We start from the raw sequence: 21,455 nt of genomic DNA, 5'->3' as shown, positions 1-21,455 counted from the left end.
TCATCATGTGACTAGCAAAGAGAACAACTGTGCAAGATAAATCAGTTCATACTTGATTACAGGTTGCGATAAGTGAAGTCATATACCATCCATGGTGTTTGACGTAATCAAAATTCTGCAAGAGGCAGAAACAGACAAGTATATGAACTGTTTACGAAATAAGTGGAAAGAAATATTAGTGAGAATGGTTTTCTCTTTTGCATCCTTTTGAGCGGCTTATATACTTACATTTATAAATGAATAAAATATGGAAAAATTGTAACTTTTGCCATGTGGGTCATGAAAGTCTTAATTACTCAGGGAAATTTGTAATTATTACGACTGATTCGTAATACATGGCACCTTTGCATTCGTTATTAGTGACTATTTTGAGTTTAGCTAGTGTTGAAAACACAAAAAATCTTGTTACACATGTATTTCAAGAAATAATTAAACAGGTAAAACATTGCAACAAAATTACTAAGAAAATCTTAAATGTTTTATGTAAATATTACTCCACTAATAACGCTCAAACTGGAACATAAAATCTGCATTGTTTTATCACTTAGATTATGTTCAACTGTAACTTACATTAATGCAGGCAAATACACAGTCACAGTATCTTAAGTCTATAATCACAAACAGAAAGTTATTCTTTGAGACCACATTGTAATAGAACTGGTAGTACAATTTTAATTCTGATAACACCCCCCCCCCCCACCCACCCACAGTAAAATTTCTGAATTATCTGAATGGAACCACAAACAGACCCAAAATATACTGAATTAATTCATATTTGGTATCTGATATTAGAATAAAATTAACAAAGACAATTAATTCATATTTGGTATCTGATATTGGAATAAAATTATCAAAGATAACTGTAAAATTAACAAACATTGAATGCCTTGTAAAAACAGCAGCTATGAAACTGTTGCAATAACATCATATTCCACTTATTCCTGACAAAGGTTTTGTTGCTACTTTTGCAATTTTATTGTTCACAGCATTATGAAGGACAATAATTAGTGCCAAGTCATGAATAAATACAAGTATTTGTGCACGAGAAAGGCATAAATGCCGAAATTGCGACTGGGAAAATTAAACCTCTGATTGACAGAGGCAGAACATAACTTGCATTGAATGCCCTGCCATACTGCTCCTCTAATATAACATGTCCAAAACACAGTCATTATTGAGTTGTCTCTCTCAAAGTCAATAACTGCCTGTTATATTAACTATAATAGTAACATGGCTGTGGAAGCACTTTAATTTTGGAAACTGGAAGTGAGGTATTGGCAGAACTGAAGCAAAGAGGGTGGGTCATGAGATATGCATGAATAAGTCAAGTTAGCAAGAGCACTGCCTCTAAAAGGGAAAGGCTTCAGGTTCAACTGCTGATCCAGCACACAGACTGAATCCACAACAATTACAGAGTGAATGATTGATTCTGGAAACAGTTCCAAGCACTGTTTAAAATACTTGAGAGATGTAATGCAGTAATGAACCAAATTAGGTCAACTATTGTTACAGTAACAAACAAGCAAAGTAAAACCTACAGACATAATTAATTGATATATAAATCCAATCATTCTACAAATATTTCGAGACTGCAGATGGAAACATGCGGCAACAATTGCAAATAATGCAATGTAAGAAACAAAATAACATAAGCTCAGCTAATTCTGTTGAATGTTTCTTTTATTAATTTTTTTTGACATTACTGAGACAGACCAACAAACCTATGAATTAGATTTTCTGATCATCACTGTGTACTTCACATTTACTGTCAGGCTTCAAAAGCAAAACAGAAGTGACTCCACACTACACTGTAACTAACATTAGTCTTCAGAAAACTGAGCGAAGAACTTCAAACTATAGACTCCAAGCACAAAAATTTCACCCTAACCTTTTCCTCCTCTTAGTTATACAGGCAGTATGATGTGGACAGTAAAATAGGTTGCACTGAGCCAACAGCAATACTACTTAGTTCTATGTGAATACATTCTTCAGAATAGTTTAGCATACAATACTGCTAATGGAAACTTTAAATTACCCAGTTAATATCTGTATTAACCAACCCCAGGAACAGGTGTTTTTGCTATATTCATTCAAAGTGCTCTTTCACTCTCACAGTAATACAAGAACAAGTCATAACTATCTTCTGGTAATGCACATTAAACTATTACTTAAGATGAAAAGTTTCTCTCACAAAAGGCTCAACATCTCATCTTTAATTAACACACAACAAAAAATATAAATGAAGTTTATGCAATGAAAAATAGCCTACTGCAATGAAGATATGAAATAAGAAGGAATGGCAACAGGGAGAATGACGAAACATAGTTACATAGACATAAAAATCTAAACAACTAGCATATACATACCAGGTGATTCCTGAAGTTTCACTATTTGTTTATCTGTGAACTGTGACCGATTATGTACCAATGAGAAACAGTGGTTTGTATTACAATTCGTACACAGGGTAGGCTCTGCAATTCGCCCACGATCAATTTCCACAGTTGTACTGAATGAGCACACAAGGCATTTAAAAAACGCTTCTCGCATATCTGGTATGATATTTGATGTTCTTGTTATCATTCCACTGACAGTAATCAACTGGTCAATATCTGCAAAACACATGTATTTCTTTTTATCTACAAACAAGTCAACTAAAATTTGTTTTTCAATAATACCAACAGGCTAACAGGATAGGTGAAATAAAGGGCTGAACCTGAGAAATTTAGAAAGAACTTCATTAAAGACTGCATCCAATCAAGGCATAAAAGATGTTACAGTTACATGTACCACTCATTGCCTCATATTTTTACATAAGAAATTAATCATGGATATTAATGGATTCTTCCACCACAGGACAAATAACCAGTGCAAAATTGTGGATGTTCTACAGTATTAACTAATTTCATTAACCATTTTTTTGGCTTACAAGACAATCACCAGACTTTTCATTTATAATTAAGTAATTTTGCATACACATTTAACAACAATAACAGAGTATATGAATCACATCTGAGTCACCTCATTATTAGTAATATTTTAAATTACATAAAAAGTAAAGTAAATAACTTGAAAACATATTAGTGTATTTCATAGCACTACTTTTTTAATCATACAAAATAAAATAAAAGCCTATATAGTGACAGTAGAGATTACTCATAAAATAACAACAAATCAACAAAAATAACCAGTGTTTGAATATATAATATGGATTGATTTAAAAAATGTAGTCACAGTGGGGACAGGAAAAGACGCATATAAAAGCTGTAAAAATTGGCAAGCTTTCGGATTGGCGGCTTCTTCTGGTAGAAGAGTCGCAGGTGAAGGAAAAGGGACGAAGAAAAAGGATTAGCAACGTTTAGGATCACTGAGGATGTAATGTCTTACACTAACATCTCTCATGCCTATGGCTGCAAAGTTCAACATCCTCTTGATATCAAATCTACCACCTCTTTCCTAATCATTCTAGTCAACCACATCCTAAACCACCATTATTTCACTTTTGAAGATCAAATCTTTAAACACACCCATGGTAATGTCGAGTACTCGCACAGTACCCTCCTACGTCAATCTTTTTTGTGGGCCATTCAGAGGAAACCTTGCTAGCCTCTCAAACCCTAAACCTGTTTTTCAGGTTCAATGATGATATCTCCGACTTCTGGACTCATGACCAAGACACCCTGTCCTCATTCCTCCAACATCTTATCTCACATCAACTTCACCCATTTCTCCTCAACACAATGTGCCACCTATCAGGATGCTCACCTCTACCTCTCTGATGGCTCTATCCACATTAAACCCATTAACCACCAACAGCTCCTGCATTTTGACAGCCACTTCTACACCAGAAAATTCCTCCCGTACGGCCTTGCCTACTTAGGATGGCATATCTGTAGTGACAAGAACTCCTTTGCCTCTGGACTGGAACAACTGAACAAATACTTTGCCAGGACTAGAGAATTATGGCAAACCAACCTTTACTCTTGAAATACTTAATGTGTACTTTGTAAGATAAAATTTGACAAAAAACAGAATAGCAAGTCAGTCATGAAGCCATCTAATACGAGTATTGTTTTTTTAGGCAGCTTTCCTACAACATTAAAATAATATCACTTAAAATTATTAACGACAACTTCATCCAACATACCTTCTGGGTTTAGACCCCTCATGTTTCTTGTTTTATGGGCGTTGAATGGTCGTACTTGAATCTGGTGTTCCAAAACAGCAGCTGGGTGACGCTCAAAGAACATCTCATTCACTGCCATGTCAAACGTAGGAATAACTTCTTGCGGATAACACACCAACTGCCTGTACAGTTCTTTATCGAAAGATTCTAAATGTGCACAATTCACATTCAAGAATGGTTCTTCCAACGTATGAATCTAGGAAAAACAATCTAATTACTATTACATTGAAATAATGAAACAATACTATGTATTGAACTACATATTTCAAACAGTGGCAATTAAAGTTATCAGTAAGAATGAAAATATGTGACCTCTACCTCTTCCAACTTCTGAATGTAAAGTGGTTGGTTAACATCCATTCCCTCAGTCCGTTCATCATCATCTGCTTCTGGATCAACATAATTTTCCACAAAACGCTTGAATTTTTCCTTGCATCTGTTTACGACGACATCTGTTCCCCAGATGACCAACTGCGGCTCTGCTTCAGGACCCGGTTGTTCTTGAATTGTGTCCAGCTGTGAAAATCACCAATTAATTTTTAAAATTGCATTCTTGGTTTCCTTCCCATCACCTGTGTGTGCCCATGTATTCTACACTACTTCATTTATCAGTCTATATCTCTCACGCATATCCCTTTCCTCAAATATACACTGATGAAAATTTAGAGTGAATCGGCTTTTGCTGAGAAAATAATTACCAACTTGTGATTTCTTCTTCCAGATATGTGATTGTTTCTTTCATACTTCCGATGATTTCCTGCAATATAGTAAAGTGAGGTGATTCTACACAAAGGCAGAACTATTAAAACTACGTGCACGGTTGAAATGCATACTTTTCAGATATTTGCTACCAATAATCCAAATCAGTTCAGAAGATGACCGAAATGTTCACAAAAACAGTACAAAAAATAAATGATTGAGCCTAATTTCTGTTTATTCTAAATTTTGACTGGATGATAGAGAATCATGAAACTACTCTATTACAACCTAATCACAATGTAACATTTATAACCTAATCACAATATAACATAGATAGATAAAAAAATCTATCTCATCAAGCAGCAGTAGGGCAACACACACACAAAAAAAGGTTTTACTTATGCAAGCTTTCGGAGGGGCTTCCGGAGCCAATGGCTCTTTCTTCCAGCAGAAGGGTTGAAGGGGAAGGAAGAGGTGTGAAGGGAAAGAAACTGGGTTCCTCTACAGTTCCCTTCCCTTCCCCTTCAACTCTTCTGCTGGAAGAAGGAGCAACTGACTACAAAAGCTTGCATAAGTCCTTTTTATGTGTCTGTTTCCTGCCACCACTTGGTGAGTACATTTTATATCAATCCAATTGTGTTATATTGTCAAAAATTGATTATTTTTGTTGTTACAACCTAATAACAAGTATACGTGCAATGATATGTCAACAATTTCAGTATTATTTCATTCCCCGCCTTCTGATTTCCTTTGATTAGACAATTATGTAGAGAGGTGTATGTGGCTCCGAGCACCATGTTTGTAAACTTGTCTTTAATATTCCAAAGCACAAAACTGTTACCGTTACCACCCACTGTAGTACATTGAGTCTTTGAATGACACTTTCAAAAACCAGTGAAGAGTCTCTCAAGCTTTTCCACACCATTAAATTAATTCAACTTGGAATGTATATCTAACAAAATACACAAGAACAGTTACTAAACCTTCTGTGCAGAGATTCATATTCATTTAGTTTTCTTAAAATGAATACTAGGTGAATAGTTACCTTACTAACAACCAGATTCAAACAGTTGTTCCAGCTTAATCCACCCCTGATAGTTGTCACCAGAAAAATGATTGTTGTTATTTGATACTAGTCATTTACTGGAGATGTCGTAACCAGAAACACCTTTTATTTTCATCTATTTTCTTGTTATCAGTTATGATTTGACAGACAATTTATAAAAGGAAAACATGTCCCTAGGCAAGAGGTGCTCTCTTATGTGCACTAGGAGGACATGTGGAAAAACCTGGAGTCTTAGTCACTCAACGGATCTCAATCCAATAATCAGGCCTATGGTAATTTGTGGAGTGACATAGTGGAATAAAGTACAACAAAATGTGGATGCTCAGAAGCACAAGGAGGTGCAGAGATTGGTCTGCCTAGCCATAACAATGGAATTAGCAGCATTCCCACTGTTGCGGTAAGCATACAAATGGTCGGGGGAAATGTCAGCTGACTATGCAATAATCTCCAGCTGCCGCAATAAATGTTTCTATGTAACCACAGGAGAGTGAGCAGTGGAAGAAAGAACCATGATATCATTCATGTGACAGCCTGGTTTACTCAAAGGTTGAAAACAGATGAAGTTGCTAGAGGTGGAGTATACAGGGTACAGCCTTGACTGAAGTGGCAATATCTCTAGGGGAAAAGAGACTACAGTATTTCAGTTTGGGGTATTCGCTATCAGAATGTGTGTGAAAGAAAACTTACACAGGTGTTACAAGGATCATAGCAGCTACATTCATTCAGACAGCCAAGCAGTTCGACTCGCCCACCAGCCCAAGCAACACAATCAAATATTCTTGCAGAATGTCATGCAACCCTTGCGATTCTGGGGAAAAGCAACAGGGTAAACTTGCTGCGGGTCCCTGGTCACTCAGAAATTAGTGGTACTGAACAAGCTAATAGGCTAGCCAGAGCACAGGTGGTGACTCCATTAGTTGGACCGCAAATCTGTGTTATCATCAGTCTACACTTCATAGCCGTTATCAGGATTCAACCAACATGATTATCGAGCTGAGTGCCATCTATGTATATGATTCCTAAATGTAGGTTATCATTGTGTAGAATATATGTTGGTAAATTATAGCATCACTATTTTCCTTGGGACCACGGAGCATGTCCATCCATACTACTTGGCTGGAGACATGAAGGATGTCAGAGAAGTGTTTTTGTGCATAGATGCAAATTTGGGAAATTTGAGTCCACTGTGAAGGTCCTCAAGCCTCGCTCGGCCAGTGTGTCTGTTCAGAAATGGTTTGTGAGCAGTTGGATACTTTGGTTTTGGAACAGAGCAGGACAACAAGGGTGTTTGGGGCACGTAGCTGATTGTAATCACATAGCTGACAAGGAATTGTTGACATCGGTCTCTCAAAGGTGGGACATCCACTTTCACATGGTGACTGTCGACAGGATAGCTCCAGCCCAAAAAAGCCGCAAACAGGCCATCGGTAATCACGTCGCCCCCCACTTTTTTTTTTTTTTTTTTTTTGGGGGGGGGGGGGGGGGGGGGGAGGGGGGCGGCAGAAAATTTTAAAAATTAGAAGCCTGATTTAGACCTTTAAACACTAAATTCCAGACACTTTCTGACCATAAATGAAGAAGATTTTTCTGGAATAAAAACAATTCTAAATTTTAAAAAAATCAGCATCATCATTTGTGTCAGCTTCGTCTTTCTGGTAATGTAACAATTGCCAAAGGAACAAAAAGACATCTTATTTCTTGCAGTTTTGACAAAACAAGTAAAAATATCTTTAACAGATTAACACTATATACAAAGTGTTTTGTACTTCTAAAAAGACAAATAACACCACTGAGCAATATACCACAAAATTACAAAATGTCATTGGTCTATAATAATTTACTACCAGTGCGCAATTTTAAAAATTGACGAGGAGATGGCCATTCCTGTAATAGCATCACTGTGGTGTGTATTTGTAACTATGGATAAATAGGTGAACTGCGCATCTTGTGACGTCATCTGGTTAGAAACACCACTTCGGCCTACAGACTCATGAGTTGAACCTTGTGATGTCACTTGGCAAAAAAGCAGTTTTATTCCTATAAATAAGCTAACACGAACAGAACGAAAAATTTTTGTTGTCACTCAGCATGATCCATCTTGTTAAGCTCTATTGACGAAATTGTTCATAGACAGGTCTACTACATGCTCGGGAAGGAAATTTTTACAATCTATAACATATTTTAGTAGCATATGATCAGCAAAATGTAAACTACCTGTTCAGTATTTTTTTTAATCACCAAACTGTAAAATGTCTATTCCTGTAATTTTTTAATAACTTTCCACAACTCCGTAATTAAGGTGATAAATCTGTAACAATTATGGACAATCCGCAACAGTTTGCAGCCATGCCAGTTGATAGTTTTACTTCACTATGGTGGATAGGACCTCATAACTGAGCTGTAATGGTTCTGCTGAACCATAGGTGACACAGACTAGGCAAGAAGATTTAGCCATAATAAAATGATCCGATCTGCTCCACTGGTGGTGGTGTTGAGGAAACTGAAGATGTGAAGTTTCCTCCTCATATAGTTTGCCTTTAGTTGGTAATGTGAGTTAATTACATTAATTAGTTGTCAAATAGTACAGGCAAAAAGTATGATTATTGAATACTTGTAGCAGTTTATCTCCTAAGCAAAGTGTAGTATTGGGACGAATCAACTATAGGCTACAGAAATATACAACAAGGCTATAAAAATGTACAACACAGGATTTCACTGGTGAGAAACAATACCCATGATTCTCAGCAGTCATGTTTTGTGTATAGCTCTGTGAAGTCGACGTTCTGCAGGGTACAAAGATGTAGAGTACTATTCCCTGTGGGAACTCATCGTCTTGAACATTTTCACTATTGTGGGTTGTGCCCATTCAAACACAAATCAGTCGAAGTGATATAATGGCAGGCAGCCCTGAAAGCTTTATTTGTTAATGTGGTAATGCCATGTTGTAGGTGCAAATGGTCAGTAGTGAATGGGGCTTCTTGAAAACCACTAAAAATAAGCAAGGATCATATTACTGCTTTAGCTTGTACTAATGCTACTGGTAGCTGTCCATGGCCTATGTTCGTCATTGGTAAAAATAAAAAAATGCTTTGTTTCTAACACGTTAACATGCCTGCATGCACACTGCGTACATATGGCAGAAGAGTGCAGGGATGTGTAATATGAATTTCACAGAATGGTTTAAGGGAGTTTTTATACTGCCTGTAAAAGCTTATCAGTCCAAGAATAGTAAAAAAAACTGCTCCTTAACAACGCATCAACTCATCCACCACTGTTACCTTAAATGAAAAGGGCGAGTTCATAAAAATGAGTTTTCTTTCATCTAACATAATGGATACAGGCATTCAGATGTTCAAAGGCATTCAGATGTTCAAACAGTATTACAAAAAAGAATTGTTATCTTAGAAAGAGAAGGAAGTCTTAAGAAATCATAAAAATATTGATTTGAAAGATATGTCCTACATTCTTGCAGCAGCTTGATATAGTGTAAAGGAGAAGAATCTGGGGGGAAAAAAGAAAAGAGCCTGGAATAAACCTCTGGGTTTGGCAATCTCAGTCTGATTGTGAACAATGAACAGAATGACACACTTGACATGTACAAGGTTAAAAAAAAAACCTCAATTGCTAGTCAGTGATAAAGATAATGATCAAGAATGTACAAGTGTAGATGATGCAGATCCAGAGTATCAAACCATGCAGGATAGAGAAACTGTAAACATCCAAACTGGTACAATTGATGCTGCCAGCATCGTATCAACGAGGGCCCCAAAAAATGTAGATGAAAATTTGGCTGCTTCTCATTTATTTACACGTTTAGATCCTTGTGCTGGTTTCAAGCTCAAGATGAAAGTGACCAGTATTAGGTATCAGTCCTGAAAAAACTGTGTGACTTATGTGCTGCTTGTAAGCGGGTACACTTGCTTAAACAGACAAAAAAAATCGTTTTTAAAGCATTTATTCTTTACGTATATGCAGAATGCATATTATGAAATATTTTTTTGTTTACTACGCTGCACTACACACCATCCTCCTGTACCTGCCTTCCTAATAATAAGAGAGGTCATGTCATAAATATGGGTTGTTTTATTGGTAAATACATGTATACAGTTCAACTGCCCAAATAAATCCAGTTAAGACAGTTGACACCCTTCTGTAATGGCAAGATTAACACCTGTTTAATACAAACATTGGAATGAGCAGAATATACATTCTAGTGCCCAAATAGCCTGATAACACTATAGTAGTGCCTCATAAGGCTATCTTTCATTCTGGTTTTAAAATATTTAGCAGTTTTTCACTTGCTACATGATGTCTGGCGAACTGGCGGAGTATAGTACATCGTTTTCATTTGTTTGTAACTGCACTAATGTGAGTCTCTGTAAGAGTTAACACACACACACACACACACACACACACACACACACACACACACAGAGAGAGAGAGAGAGAGAGAATGAAATGTTATGGTTTACAGAGGACAATGTGCTCTTAATAGGAATGAATATGCATTGACACACTTCATAATGAGATTGGAGCAAACCTTTCAAAACATAAATTATTTTTTATATTTCTTTTTATAACAGGATGTATTCCCGGCATTGAAAGGATTCATTAGCAAATGTTTGCTGTTACAGCTATTATTTTACCTGAGTGTCACAATATCTGAAATCAGGATTTGTAAATTAATAAACATAAAAATAATCAATGTAGAGCATGTTATTTCTAAATACAGGGTGTATACGGGGACAAGGAAAAAAAATTGCCGTATATCCCATTTAAAAAATATGCTTTTTCCCGGGAGGAAATACACTTTTTCGGTGCTAGGTGACAGTGGGTTTTCCCTCAGAACTGTAAAACTTATCAATACATTGAACGGTTGACGTTATACACACTCACGTACAACTTCCCGGAAAAAAAAAAGAAAAGACGGGGAGAGAAGTTTTGGAAAGACCTTTAATGAAAAAAAAGGAGAGAAGTTTTGGAAAGACCTTTAATGAAAAAAAAGGATTGAAGTTTTGGAAAGACCTTTGATTTGCAGCTACATATACGCTGCATATTTTCGTATTACGAAAGTATAAATTCGAATTGCACCAAACACAGAGCATTAGTTTCCGGAGCGTTGAAGCTGCGGTTGCGATGTCCTTGTGTAATCTAATCATATCTCATGCCACGTGATCTTGCGAGCCGATGACAGCAGATGTACAGAGCATAGGACACGTGTTATACTCAGCCAATAGCAAGATCACTGGGTACATAGCACGAACACACAAAGAGGAAAAGTTATAGGTTTACATTAATATACATAGTTTAGCTACTAGAAAAGCTAAGCTTTCACATATAATATTGGTCTCTACGATTAACAAGCTACAACAGAAGCTAAGCCTTCACATGTAATATTGATCTTTTTTGTGTGTTTTATACTTTAAGCTACATCACACAAATGGGCCCGTAAATTTAAAATTATGACATAAATGTCTGGGCTCGAAATTCATGTAAGTAGCTGGTCCTCAAAGTGTTCAGTTTTAAACGCTCTGTGATTTAGAAATTCCTCCCACTTTCTTGCACGTAACATAATTCATCTTGCGTAAAAAGAAATTTACTTTGAAAGTAACACGTTTCGAACCACCGTTCGCAATACTATCCGGAGACTGTTAGAAATACGTTCGATTTAGCAGTTGCCAGAGAGCGCCAGAAAATAGGCATTATTGCACGTGCGCAGCTGCAGTGGTGTAGGAAGAGCGCATGTTCGCATGTATAAAGCACTAAGAGGGCTTACATTACACCATAAAAGAAACAGGGCATCAGAGGATACTCCCCAGGGCATCGTAATTGCGTAAACCATACTAAAATGCATAATTCGGCTTGAAGTCCATATTTGTTTTTTCCAGATTCACAATGAAGTAGGTCCCATCTGATACTCTACGATCTCATTTTTGGTTGTTTATTATGGCATAATGTCATACATGGCAGTATATGATAATGTGCACTTGAAATTCAGCGAACAGTTGGAACTAGCCAATACTGTGGAATGAAACACTTCGTACTAAATAAAATGGCTGCCTCAGCGGAAAGATTAATAAAGCCTAATTTCTTTAGCAAACTTGCAAAACTAACTTCACTGTTCTGCAAGGCGATTAATGTTAGACTGCAAATAACTTGGAAATAAAATTAAATCAGAAAACTGAAACTAATAATATATTTTTGCCCTCCGTAATTATGTGAATGTATTTTGATTCCCTTGATAGCTCCCAGCCAGAGAAATCCGTTTTGTTTTCATTTCACGAGGGAGCTGTAAACCAAGAGAAGCAGCGAAATCACTAAACGTCACTAACGCGAACACGGGTCATGTGGAGACTACAACTACCCCACTACAACTCAGACAACTCTGCGCATGCGCGAATCTGGCAACTAGGGAAAATTTTTTCTCATGTGCATCTGGCTGTTTGCTGTTACTGCTACTGCCCATATAGCTAACAGCCACACTTCAAGTAGCGGGAAGCGGGAGAAGGTACTGCTCATACGCGAGTCAACTACGCATGCGCATCAGCTCGCTGGCAAGTGGTCAAACGTACCTAATGTGAATAGTTGTGATGTCACGCTAACAGCAAGCAGTTTATTGTTGCGAATAATTACATAGTCTTCGCCCTACGGCCTTTTGACATATTTTTCCTATTTGCAGACGCTCATGCATGCACGGTGTTTTGTTGTTGTAAATTGTGCATTTCCTTTGCCAATAAAATTTTATTTTTTCCCCTCTTTTCTATTTTATTGCTGCAGTATCATTCTCCAGTAGCAGGATACAGTAACATTCTTTGCTAGGGAATCAATTCGTACCAGTCAAAATTACAAAACTTTAACTGAAAGCTAAAAGAATGAAAAATTCCCGGGTTTTTCCCGGTTTTCTCCCAGATGAAAAAATTCCCGTGTTTTTCCCAGATTTCCCGGGTCGTATACACCCTGTCAATACTACAGCACTTGGGATGCGTGAAACACAAAATAAAATTGCCAATATGTCAGCTAACACAGACCTATACTACAGATCTATCTGTTAGCACCACCTAGAATCTGTTTTTGAGAAAGAATCATTAATAATATTTCAAATCTGACAGTGCAAAACTGTTGCACATAATCAATAAAAGAAATAACTTTGTAACAAATGCAAAATTATTAACAGAAATATCAGTGTGTGGCAAAAAATAGAATTTGATGAAAAGGCCACCCACCACATGTGAATATTTCATATATTAGTGGCATACCATGTACTATCATCCTGTTCGCTGCCTTCAACTTGATATGGTGACACACTGACACATTCTGACCTATTTTGTGAAGATGAGCAGCATGTGGACACCCATTTGTGAAGTTTAGCTAAAGCAACAAATGCTAGCTACTTCTCTTAAATATTACTATTGGCGCTAATTTACTCATACTGATAATTATGGAAACTGGGCCTAGATTACTTTGTATACATGCATTAGGGAGAAAAACAGCTACTGTTTTTATCTTAAGACTTCAGACAAAGCATTTATATAACTTTATACAGACCACTATCAGCTGTCCAGATAAAGTCAGGCTCTATCTAATACAAATATTAACATAATCCAAAATTTACATTCCCAAGTCAAAATATTCTGATAAATTGTAGGAGTGCTAGTGAGGTATTTGCCTATATCTTTGAATATTAGGGGATTTTCAATTTTCTGCCCAAAACCCAGTAGCAAACTGTTGTAAACTTTTGGGTAAAAAGATCAGGGCCAGTGGCATACTTACACGTTTTGTGTATCAATGTTGTCAATGCTCAATGTGAGATATGAGAGGAATGAAAGGGTGTGTTTTTCAAAGCAAGAGAGAGGAATACTGTCACATTCTCACATCAATATACCACAACCTCAGAAATTTTAACACACTACAAAAAATAATTCAAATATTTGTGGCAACCAAAATTATAAATTTAATGGCTCAATTCACTCACAGCACTGCAAGCAGTGCTATTAGGTTCCAACTTAATCACAACCTTGAAATTTGTGACATTTGGAAAAAAGGTAACGTGACACGAGTGAAGATAATTTCAGCAATAGGAATTCTCTCTCTCTATTCTCACCTCTCAATAGTTATGTGGAAGGTAGCATACCACTGGCTAAGCGGAACTGAGGTGTTGCCGACCTAAGAGCAGCAGAGAAACATCGCTCTGACTGGTACTAGTCCTGATCTAGACATGAAGGACTTCTGCACCAGACTCCATTCTAAATCCTAGAGAGCAAATGGTCTATATGAGAATTTTTTTCACTTCTAATATTATGGCTGTTAACTTTGCAATCCATTGTGAATTCTCACTTATTAGTAAGTATAATTACTGACACTTGAGCATGAGAATCTGCAGGTGCGTAAGGACACCCTCCCATTGGATACTTTATCCATACGCTGGCACACGTCCTTGTGTTCCTGTCACTCGTCTTGGTGAGCATCACTAACACTGACCCCACACAATGTGTATTTAATGGCACTGCCCCTGACTGAAGACTCTTCTTGAACATTCATTTGAAAGATGTGGATTGCCAAGTGAGAATTTTTTACACTATTAATACAGTACGTACAATCTCTCACTTTAAAATTTACATTGAGTGGAAGGCAATGAACTGATAAATGCAAGGTACCAAATAAAATTCAAGTAATGTGGTCTACCAGTCACACCAATATTTGTCAGTTGGTAGCCTTACTTGCTGGCAGTCAGCACATGTATGGAAGCCTTGAAAGGAAAATGATTTAGCAGAACTTAAAACAACCATCTTTAAAAATACACATGATATAGAATGTGTGCCACAATAATCACATAAGTCCAACACCTTTCCAAGACAATACTAAAGGTATGGTATGGTGCTGGCCAAGCAGATAAGACTTCCGATTCATGAAATTCTATTTTCAGAGTACAGTCTTGTGAACAGATAACATAATTCCCCATACTGACCTATGATTTGGGAATAAACACAAAATATCATGAAGACTGGAAGTTTATAGAGAGAAACTAGAAACCAGTATGTACTTTCATGCTAGATAAATGCATCATTTTCAAACCACACATAATCTGCATAGGTAAGTGGGTGTCTTCAATGAACTACAAACATTTAGTAGCAGGCCTATATGTAATTACTTTTAACACTGGAATTCAACTGAAAAGGGAAAAGAATAAAGATATAATGGTAATTGGTAAAACGCAGGACAAGTGACTACTGAACAATCTCAGACCATGAACCATGCTCCGTGGGGACTGTGATGGAGGTAAAGTGAATAAAGGTGCTACTAATACACACAAGAAAAAGGAGCTAATGTTGACAGAAAGAACAAAAGTAAACAATGTTCCCTACATGGAAGTGCTGTTATCTTAAGACCATAACATTTGCAGCCTTTTTATGGTGTTTCAGTAACTATAAAACAGCGAGAAAATATGTATGTCAATTTATAATGATTTTATTGTGAGTCCAATTAGATAATATAGATGTAAATGTTTATATACTCACTGGTTCTGCATTCATATTCACTTGGCGAATTCTCTTGTCTGTCCTTATGTCAGATCTCATTCTAATTGGTGTGCCTCGAATACCTGATCGAGGAGTCCGTATTGAGGAAATTGAGCTTGGGGTACCATAGTTTAATGGTGAACTCAAATCTATTTCTGTCATACCTGTCAAACAAGAAAATTAATAATAAATTACATATTACTAACACAAAATAGCAATCATAGTTTTGACACTTGTATACACTTACCAAAAGGACTCGATGGATTAAGACTTATTGCTGGCGAAGCAGGCGGAACTGACTGATGATCTGATTCCGAAATAATACTTGGATCACCAGTGGTTACACGTCTCCGTTGACGTGGTGTCCCTACACCTGTGGATACTGAAGACTTTGAGGGTGTGTCCCGGGCACGCCGCCTGGAACTAGTAGGTGTGTGTGTTGGTGGGCCTGCTCCGGCTGGTGTACGTGGATTATCACTACCTGCTGCACTTGTCCCATCATCCAGATTTTCTTCAGCTGTTGCTGATCTGCGTTGACGTTTAGCTGGTGTTCTCTCCGTTGACGCATTGCTTGGTCCTTGTTCAGCGGCTTGTTCAGGTGAACCATTTTCTTGTTGCTGTGGTCTCCTTGGAGTACCTCGCCTTGGTGTTCCGCGGCGTGCTGGACTCTGTGTATCTTCTTCTTCCACTGGCTGCATCCTACGAGGGGTAAGCAATCTAGAAGGTGTACCAGGGGCTTCTTCACCTCTTTCACGACGCCTTCGAGGTGTGCCCCTTCCGGGGGTAGAAGGGGCATCCCGTGATTCTGAACCAGCCCTTCCTCGTCTTCGTGATGGTGTTCCATCCTTCCTTGCAGAAGATGGCTCAGAATCTTTAGTTGGCGTTGGCATTATAGTTTATAACTGCATAAAAGAAAATCATTACCAAAACATAGTTATAATGTAAATCTTAATTCTAATCTCTAAACCAAACAATGTCATGAATCATTAATTCTGACAACAGACTTGATGTTATAAGGAATTTAGTGAATAGGAGAAAGGACAACCAGCCACAGAACTGGACATCATGACTACTGAATTGAATGAAAGGGCTATAACTGATGAGTCACAGGTAGCAAACATATTTAACAATCATTTCTTAAATATAACAGAAGTTCCAGAGAAAAATCACAACAGTATGTCGAAAAATAACTCTCATAAGAATCACTCATACAAATGTATCACCAATGTCCCATGAAATAAGGAAAATTAAAAATTTCTCAAAAATGAAAGCTCATTTTGCTTTGACAGAGTTTCCAATAGAGTACCAAAGATTTGTTACGCTATAATAAGCCTGGTTTATCTGAAAATTTTAACATGTTACTAACTCTACGCATTGTTAAATCCCTCTATACGAAAGGTAATAAGAGAGATATCAATAACTACAGACCTGTTTCCCTGCTGACATTTTCCAAAACATATGAGAAGGTGATGTATTCTAGAACAGTATCTCATCTTAACAACAACATAAATAATATCTATAACATGCCATAATTTGGATTTCAGAAGAGCTGCTCTGCTGACAATGCCATTTACATGCCCACTCATCTGCTTTTACAAGCATTAAATATAAAATGGTACTGGTCAGTATTTTTTGTGACCTATTTAAGGCACTTGAGTGTGTGAAACACAGAATTCTCCTAGATAACCAAAAGAATGCAGGAAGTTGTACTAGGTAGTTCAACCAATTCTGACTGGGGATAACTCACATGAGAGGTTTTCCCATTAGCGTAAACAATCTTAGGTATAATATACAACAAGCAGAATTATGTTCTGTGGTAACTAATCTTCACGAGAGAAAGTCTTCCTTGCTTACAAACATGCTTTAAGAATAATAAAAGATGCAAACATACTATCATCTTATAAACATCTATTAAAGAAATTGGCCACTTTCACTACTGCTTCACAGTATACATATTCCCACATAATGCTTGTTGTAAATGATCCATTACACTCCAAAAACACTGATGAACATAACTAAAATACCAAATGGGACAATGACATTCATTACTACACATTACAGTTCTCTTCAACACAGAAAAGGCGCACAATACTGGGCCAGAATTTGTGGTCACTTATCCAGTGATATAAAATATCTGATATAGCAAAGTAAAATTTGGAAACAAACTGACAAAGTTTCAGCTTACGAGTCCTTCCACCCCGACTGTTAGTGTAATTCGTAAAAGGTGGTGAATTGAAATTAGTTACAGCTGCATAACTTATAAGGTTTCAAAACATTACATTTCTACTTACCCCACGCTGTAGTAACGTAATACAAAACAAACTTGACTAAGCTTCACCACACATCTAATCTCCTAGGTCGCACAATACACACAAAGCGCGGGAAATTCGCGCGCGCTCAAGAGCTTCAACGGAAGACATCACAATGTAAACACAAAAGCTGCAATTCCACGAACTATTGCCATAGGTATCGAGAGGGTAATCGATCAGGAACACGGCTGTCTAAAATAGTGACCGTGGCAGTTGTCATTTAAAATTTTTACTCCATACATTATACTTCGTGGAACTGTATATATTATTCATTTAACTTGGGAACTGCAGTCCTAGTGGCCACCAAATATCATACTAGCTGTTACGATGCTTGCTGCAAGACTTGCTTTATAAATGACAGTTCGCAATTGACAAAACAAAGTAACGTCATGTCAAAATATTGCACAATTGATTACAAATAGCGGCATTCACACAAGCCGTCCATGACACTGAACAGTATGTCACCGCCAAGGTTTCTCGGGAACAATGTTTTGGCTCCGAAGTTGCTGACAGGAACTATGTCGTCACCTGCAAAAACATTTTGATCGCTCTCATTCATGTTACAACAGTTGATTCTGTGCTTCCGTGTTTTCTAAATATTTATTTCATATTTTTAATTTATTTTCATGATATATTGCAATTGTCTCATGACGACCTGAATATTTTTTTCCTTCAGCGTGATTGTATTAGATTATTTGCTGCTTAGGAAAAAGTAACATATTGGATAAGGTAAGGAGGCTCTAGGTCTTTCCTTATAAAACTTGTCTGACGTGATTTTACGTCTATATTTTCGGTAGCAAATAAATGTTGATATTTACAATGCTGTTTCTCTTCTCAACAATTTACGATATGAAAATGATCAAAAACATCCATTATAAAGTTATTTTGTTCATCAACAAATTATATCACTGTTAATTTGCAAATTCCGGAACTATACCGCGACTTTTGTGTCACGGATGTTACCTCACAACCTCACTTTCACCGGTCGGTACTAGGCTCAGCGAATTGCCATGACGTTGATGTACCATCTAGCGCGAATTTTCGACCATTTCATGGTGACGTCGCCTGACTTTCAGTTCCATGCTGTTGACATACAGTGGTAATCTACCTTAAATCATTGTTATTTGTGAGTTCGTAAAGCCCTATTCACCAGTTCCCTCAGCCCAGTAACGATCCGTGGTATTGAGATAATGAGGTACCATTCTAAATACAAGAAATCGAAATATAATATCTGAAATAAGGAACCAGTAGTGTAAAGGTAGTGTAGCTGTGGTCTACTTTTAGTACCTCACCTTGGTGCTCTGAGGAATGTTAGGTGCAAAGCAAACTTGGTAATGAATGTTGACAAAATTCGAACAACAATTCAAGTTGGAGAGTAGAATCTACGAGACTGCTGACGTACCATCAGAATTTCGGAAAAGTATCATCTGCACCAGGGCTTAACAACTGGCCGGTTTTGAGCGCGAGCACTCGCGTCTGCTCAGGCACGTGCTCGCGAGCAGGTGCAAGGTCGCGGAGTAGGGAGGGAGGGAGGGAGGATAGGGAGGGGAAATGCGCGCGCACGTATGAATAGGACCGCAGCGTGCCTATTGCATTCGCGCCGACTGTGTAACGTTAAAAGTACTACAATCATCTCTAACAGTCACTTCGCTGGTCAAGAATCACGTCAAGTCGCCGTTGTGTAACCCCAACCATGCTTTCGCAGTTCAACCCCCATTGGGAGGAATTGTATCTGTTTACAGAAAAAGATGGTGTTGCAAAATGTTTATTATGTCAAAAAACGCTGAATTCTTTTAGGAAATTTAATTTGCAGCGATATTATATGTCGTACCACGCGAAAGACTACGGAAGTGGAAAATGTGATGGACCAGATCGTGCACAGGAAGTTATTAAACTTAAAAGGAAGCTATCCGAAGAAGATCTGGATGACGAAGAAAAATCAACTGAGGCAGCTCTCAGAGTGAGCTACAAAATTGCTTTGTTTTTAGCAAAATCCCTGCGCCCCTTCACTGATGGCGATTTAATAAAAGATGTTTGGTAGTTGCAGTGGAACATTTGTGTCCATCTCAAGTTGAACAGTTTCGGATTGTGCCATTATCTGACATGACCATTATGCATCGCATACAGGACATGGCAGACGACGTCCAGAGCCAGCTTGCAAATATCTATAAAGATTTTATGGCGTATTCTCTAGCTCTGGACGAAAGTGTTGATATCACTGGAACAGCGCAGCTTTCCATATTTATTAGAGGTGTTAATAGAGATCTTCAGGTGAGGAAGGAGCTCCTCGATGTAGTAGCCATGAAGAATACTACAACCGGAGGTCAGGACATGCGGGGACCAAGCAGCAATCGGTATTGTAATTGTAAACTGTCGAAGCTGCGTTGGTAAAGTACCGGAACTTCAAGCGCTGATAGAAAGCACCGAAGCTGAAATCGTTATAGGTACAGAAAGCTGGCTGAAGCCAGAGATAAATTCTGCCGAAATTTTTACAAAGGCACAGACGGTGTTTAGAAAGGATAGATTGCATGCAACCGGTGGTGGAGTGTTCGTCGCTGTTAGTAGTAGTTTATCCTGTAGTGAAGTAGAAGTGGATAGTTCCTGTGAATTATTATGGGTGGAGGTTACACTCAACAACCGAGCTAGGTTAATAATTGGCTCCTTTTACCGACCCCCCGACTCAGCAGCATTAGTGGCAGAACAACTGAGAGAAAATTTGGAATACATTTCACATAAATTTTCTCAGCATGTTATGGTCTTAGGTGGAGATTTCAATTTACCAGATATAGACTGGGACACTCAGATGTTTAGGACGGGTGGTAGGGACAGAGCATCGAGTGACATTATACTGAGTGCACTATCCGAAAATTACCTCGAGCAACTAAACAGAGAACCGACTCGTGGAGATAACATCTTGGACCTACTGATAACAAATAGACCCGAACTTTTCGACTCTGTAAGTGCAGAACAGGGAATCAGTGATCATAAGGCCGTTGCAGCATCCCTGAATATGGAAGTTAATAGGAATATAAAAAAAGGGAGGAAGGCTTATCTGTTTAGCAAGAGTAATAGAAGGCAGATTTCAGACTACCTAACAGATCAAAACGAAAATTTCTGTTCCGACACTGACAATGTTGAGTGTTTATGGAAAAAGTTCAAGGCAATCGTAAAATGCGTTTTAGACAGGTACGTGCCGAGCAAAACTGTGAGGGACGGGAAAAACCCACCGTGGTACAACAACAAAGTTAGGAAACTACTGCGAAAGCAAAGAGAGCTTCACTCCAAGTTTAAACGCAGCCAAAACCTCTCAGACAAACAGAAGCTAAACGATGTCAAAGTTAGCGTAAGGAGGGCTATGCGTGAAGCGTTCAGTGAATTCGAAAGTAAAATACTAGGTACCGACTTGACAGAAAATCCTAGGAAGTTCTGGTCTTACGTTAAATCAGTAAGTGGCTCGAAATATCATGTCCAGACACTCCGGGATGATGATGGCATTGAAACAGAGGATGACAAGCGTAAAACTGAAATACTAAACACCTTTTTCCAAAGCTGTTTCACAGAGGAAGACCGCACTGCAGTTCCTTCTCTAAATCCTCGCACCAACGAAAAAATGGCTGACATTGAAATAAGTGTCCAAGGAATAGAAAAGCAACTGGAATCACTCAACAGAGGAAAGTCCACTG

General features: G+C 37.8%; 1 protein-coding gene across 1 annotated transcript in view; it reads right to left on the bottom strand.

Annotated features, from left to right (window-relative positions):
* LOC126190977 (DNA replication licensing factor MCM4) overlaps window positions 1-17,886 on the bottom strand; it is a 50,383-nt gene extending 32,497 nt beyond the window's left edge. Inside the window, exons 1-6 of the mRNA XM_049931646.1 lie at window positions 17,755-17,886; window positions 15,711-16,365; window positions 15,464-15,627; window positions 4,502-4,699; window positions 4,145-4,379; window positions 2,367-2,609 (exon numbers count right to left, since the gene is read on the bottom strand). Of these exons, the coding sequence (XP_049787603.1) occupies window positions 2,367-2,609; window positions 4,145-4,379; window positions 4,502-4,699; window positions 15,464-15,627; window positions 15,711-16,353 (1,483 nt within the window). The 5' untranslated portion in view covers window positions 16,354-16,365; window positions 17,755-17,886. The remainder of the gene's footprint in view (window positions 1-2,366; window positions 2,610-4,144; window positions 4,380-4,501; window positions 4,700-15,463; window positions 15,628-15,710; window positions 16,366-17,754) is intronic.
* Window positions 17,887-21,455: the final 3,569 nt, after the last annotated feature.

The sequence above is a fragment of the Schistocerca cancellata genome, chromosome 6 (assembly GCF_023864275.1).
Source record: "Schistocerca cancellata isolate TAMUIC-IGC-003103 chromosome 6, iqSchCanc2.1, whole genome shotgun sequence".
NCBI classification, from domain to species: domain Eukaryota; kingdom Metazoa; phylum Arthropoda; class Insecta; order Orthoptera; family Acrididae; genus Schistocerca; species Schistocerca cancellata.
Note: the sequence above shows the minus strand (reverse complement) of the source record. Positions and strands in the feature narration are given on the sequence as shown.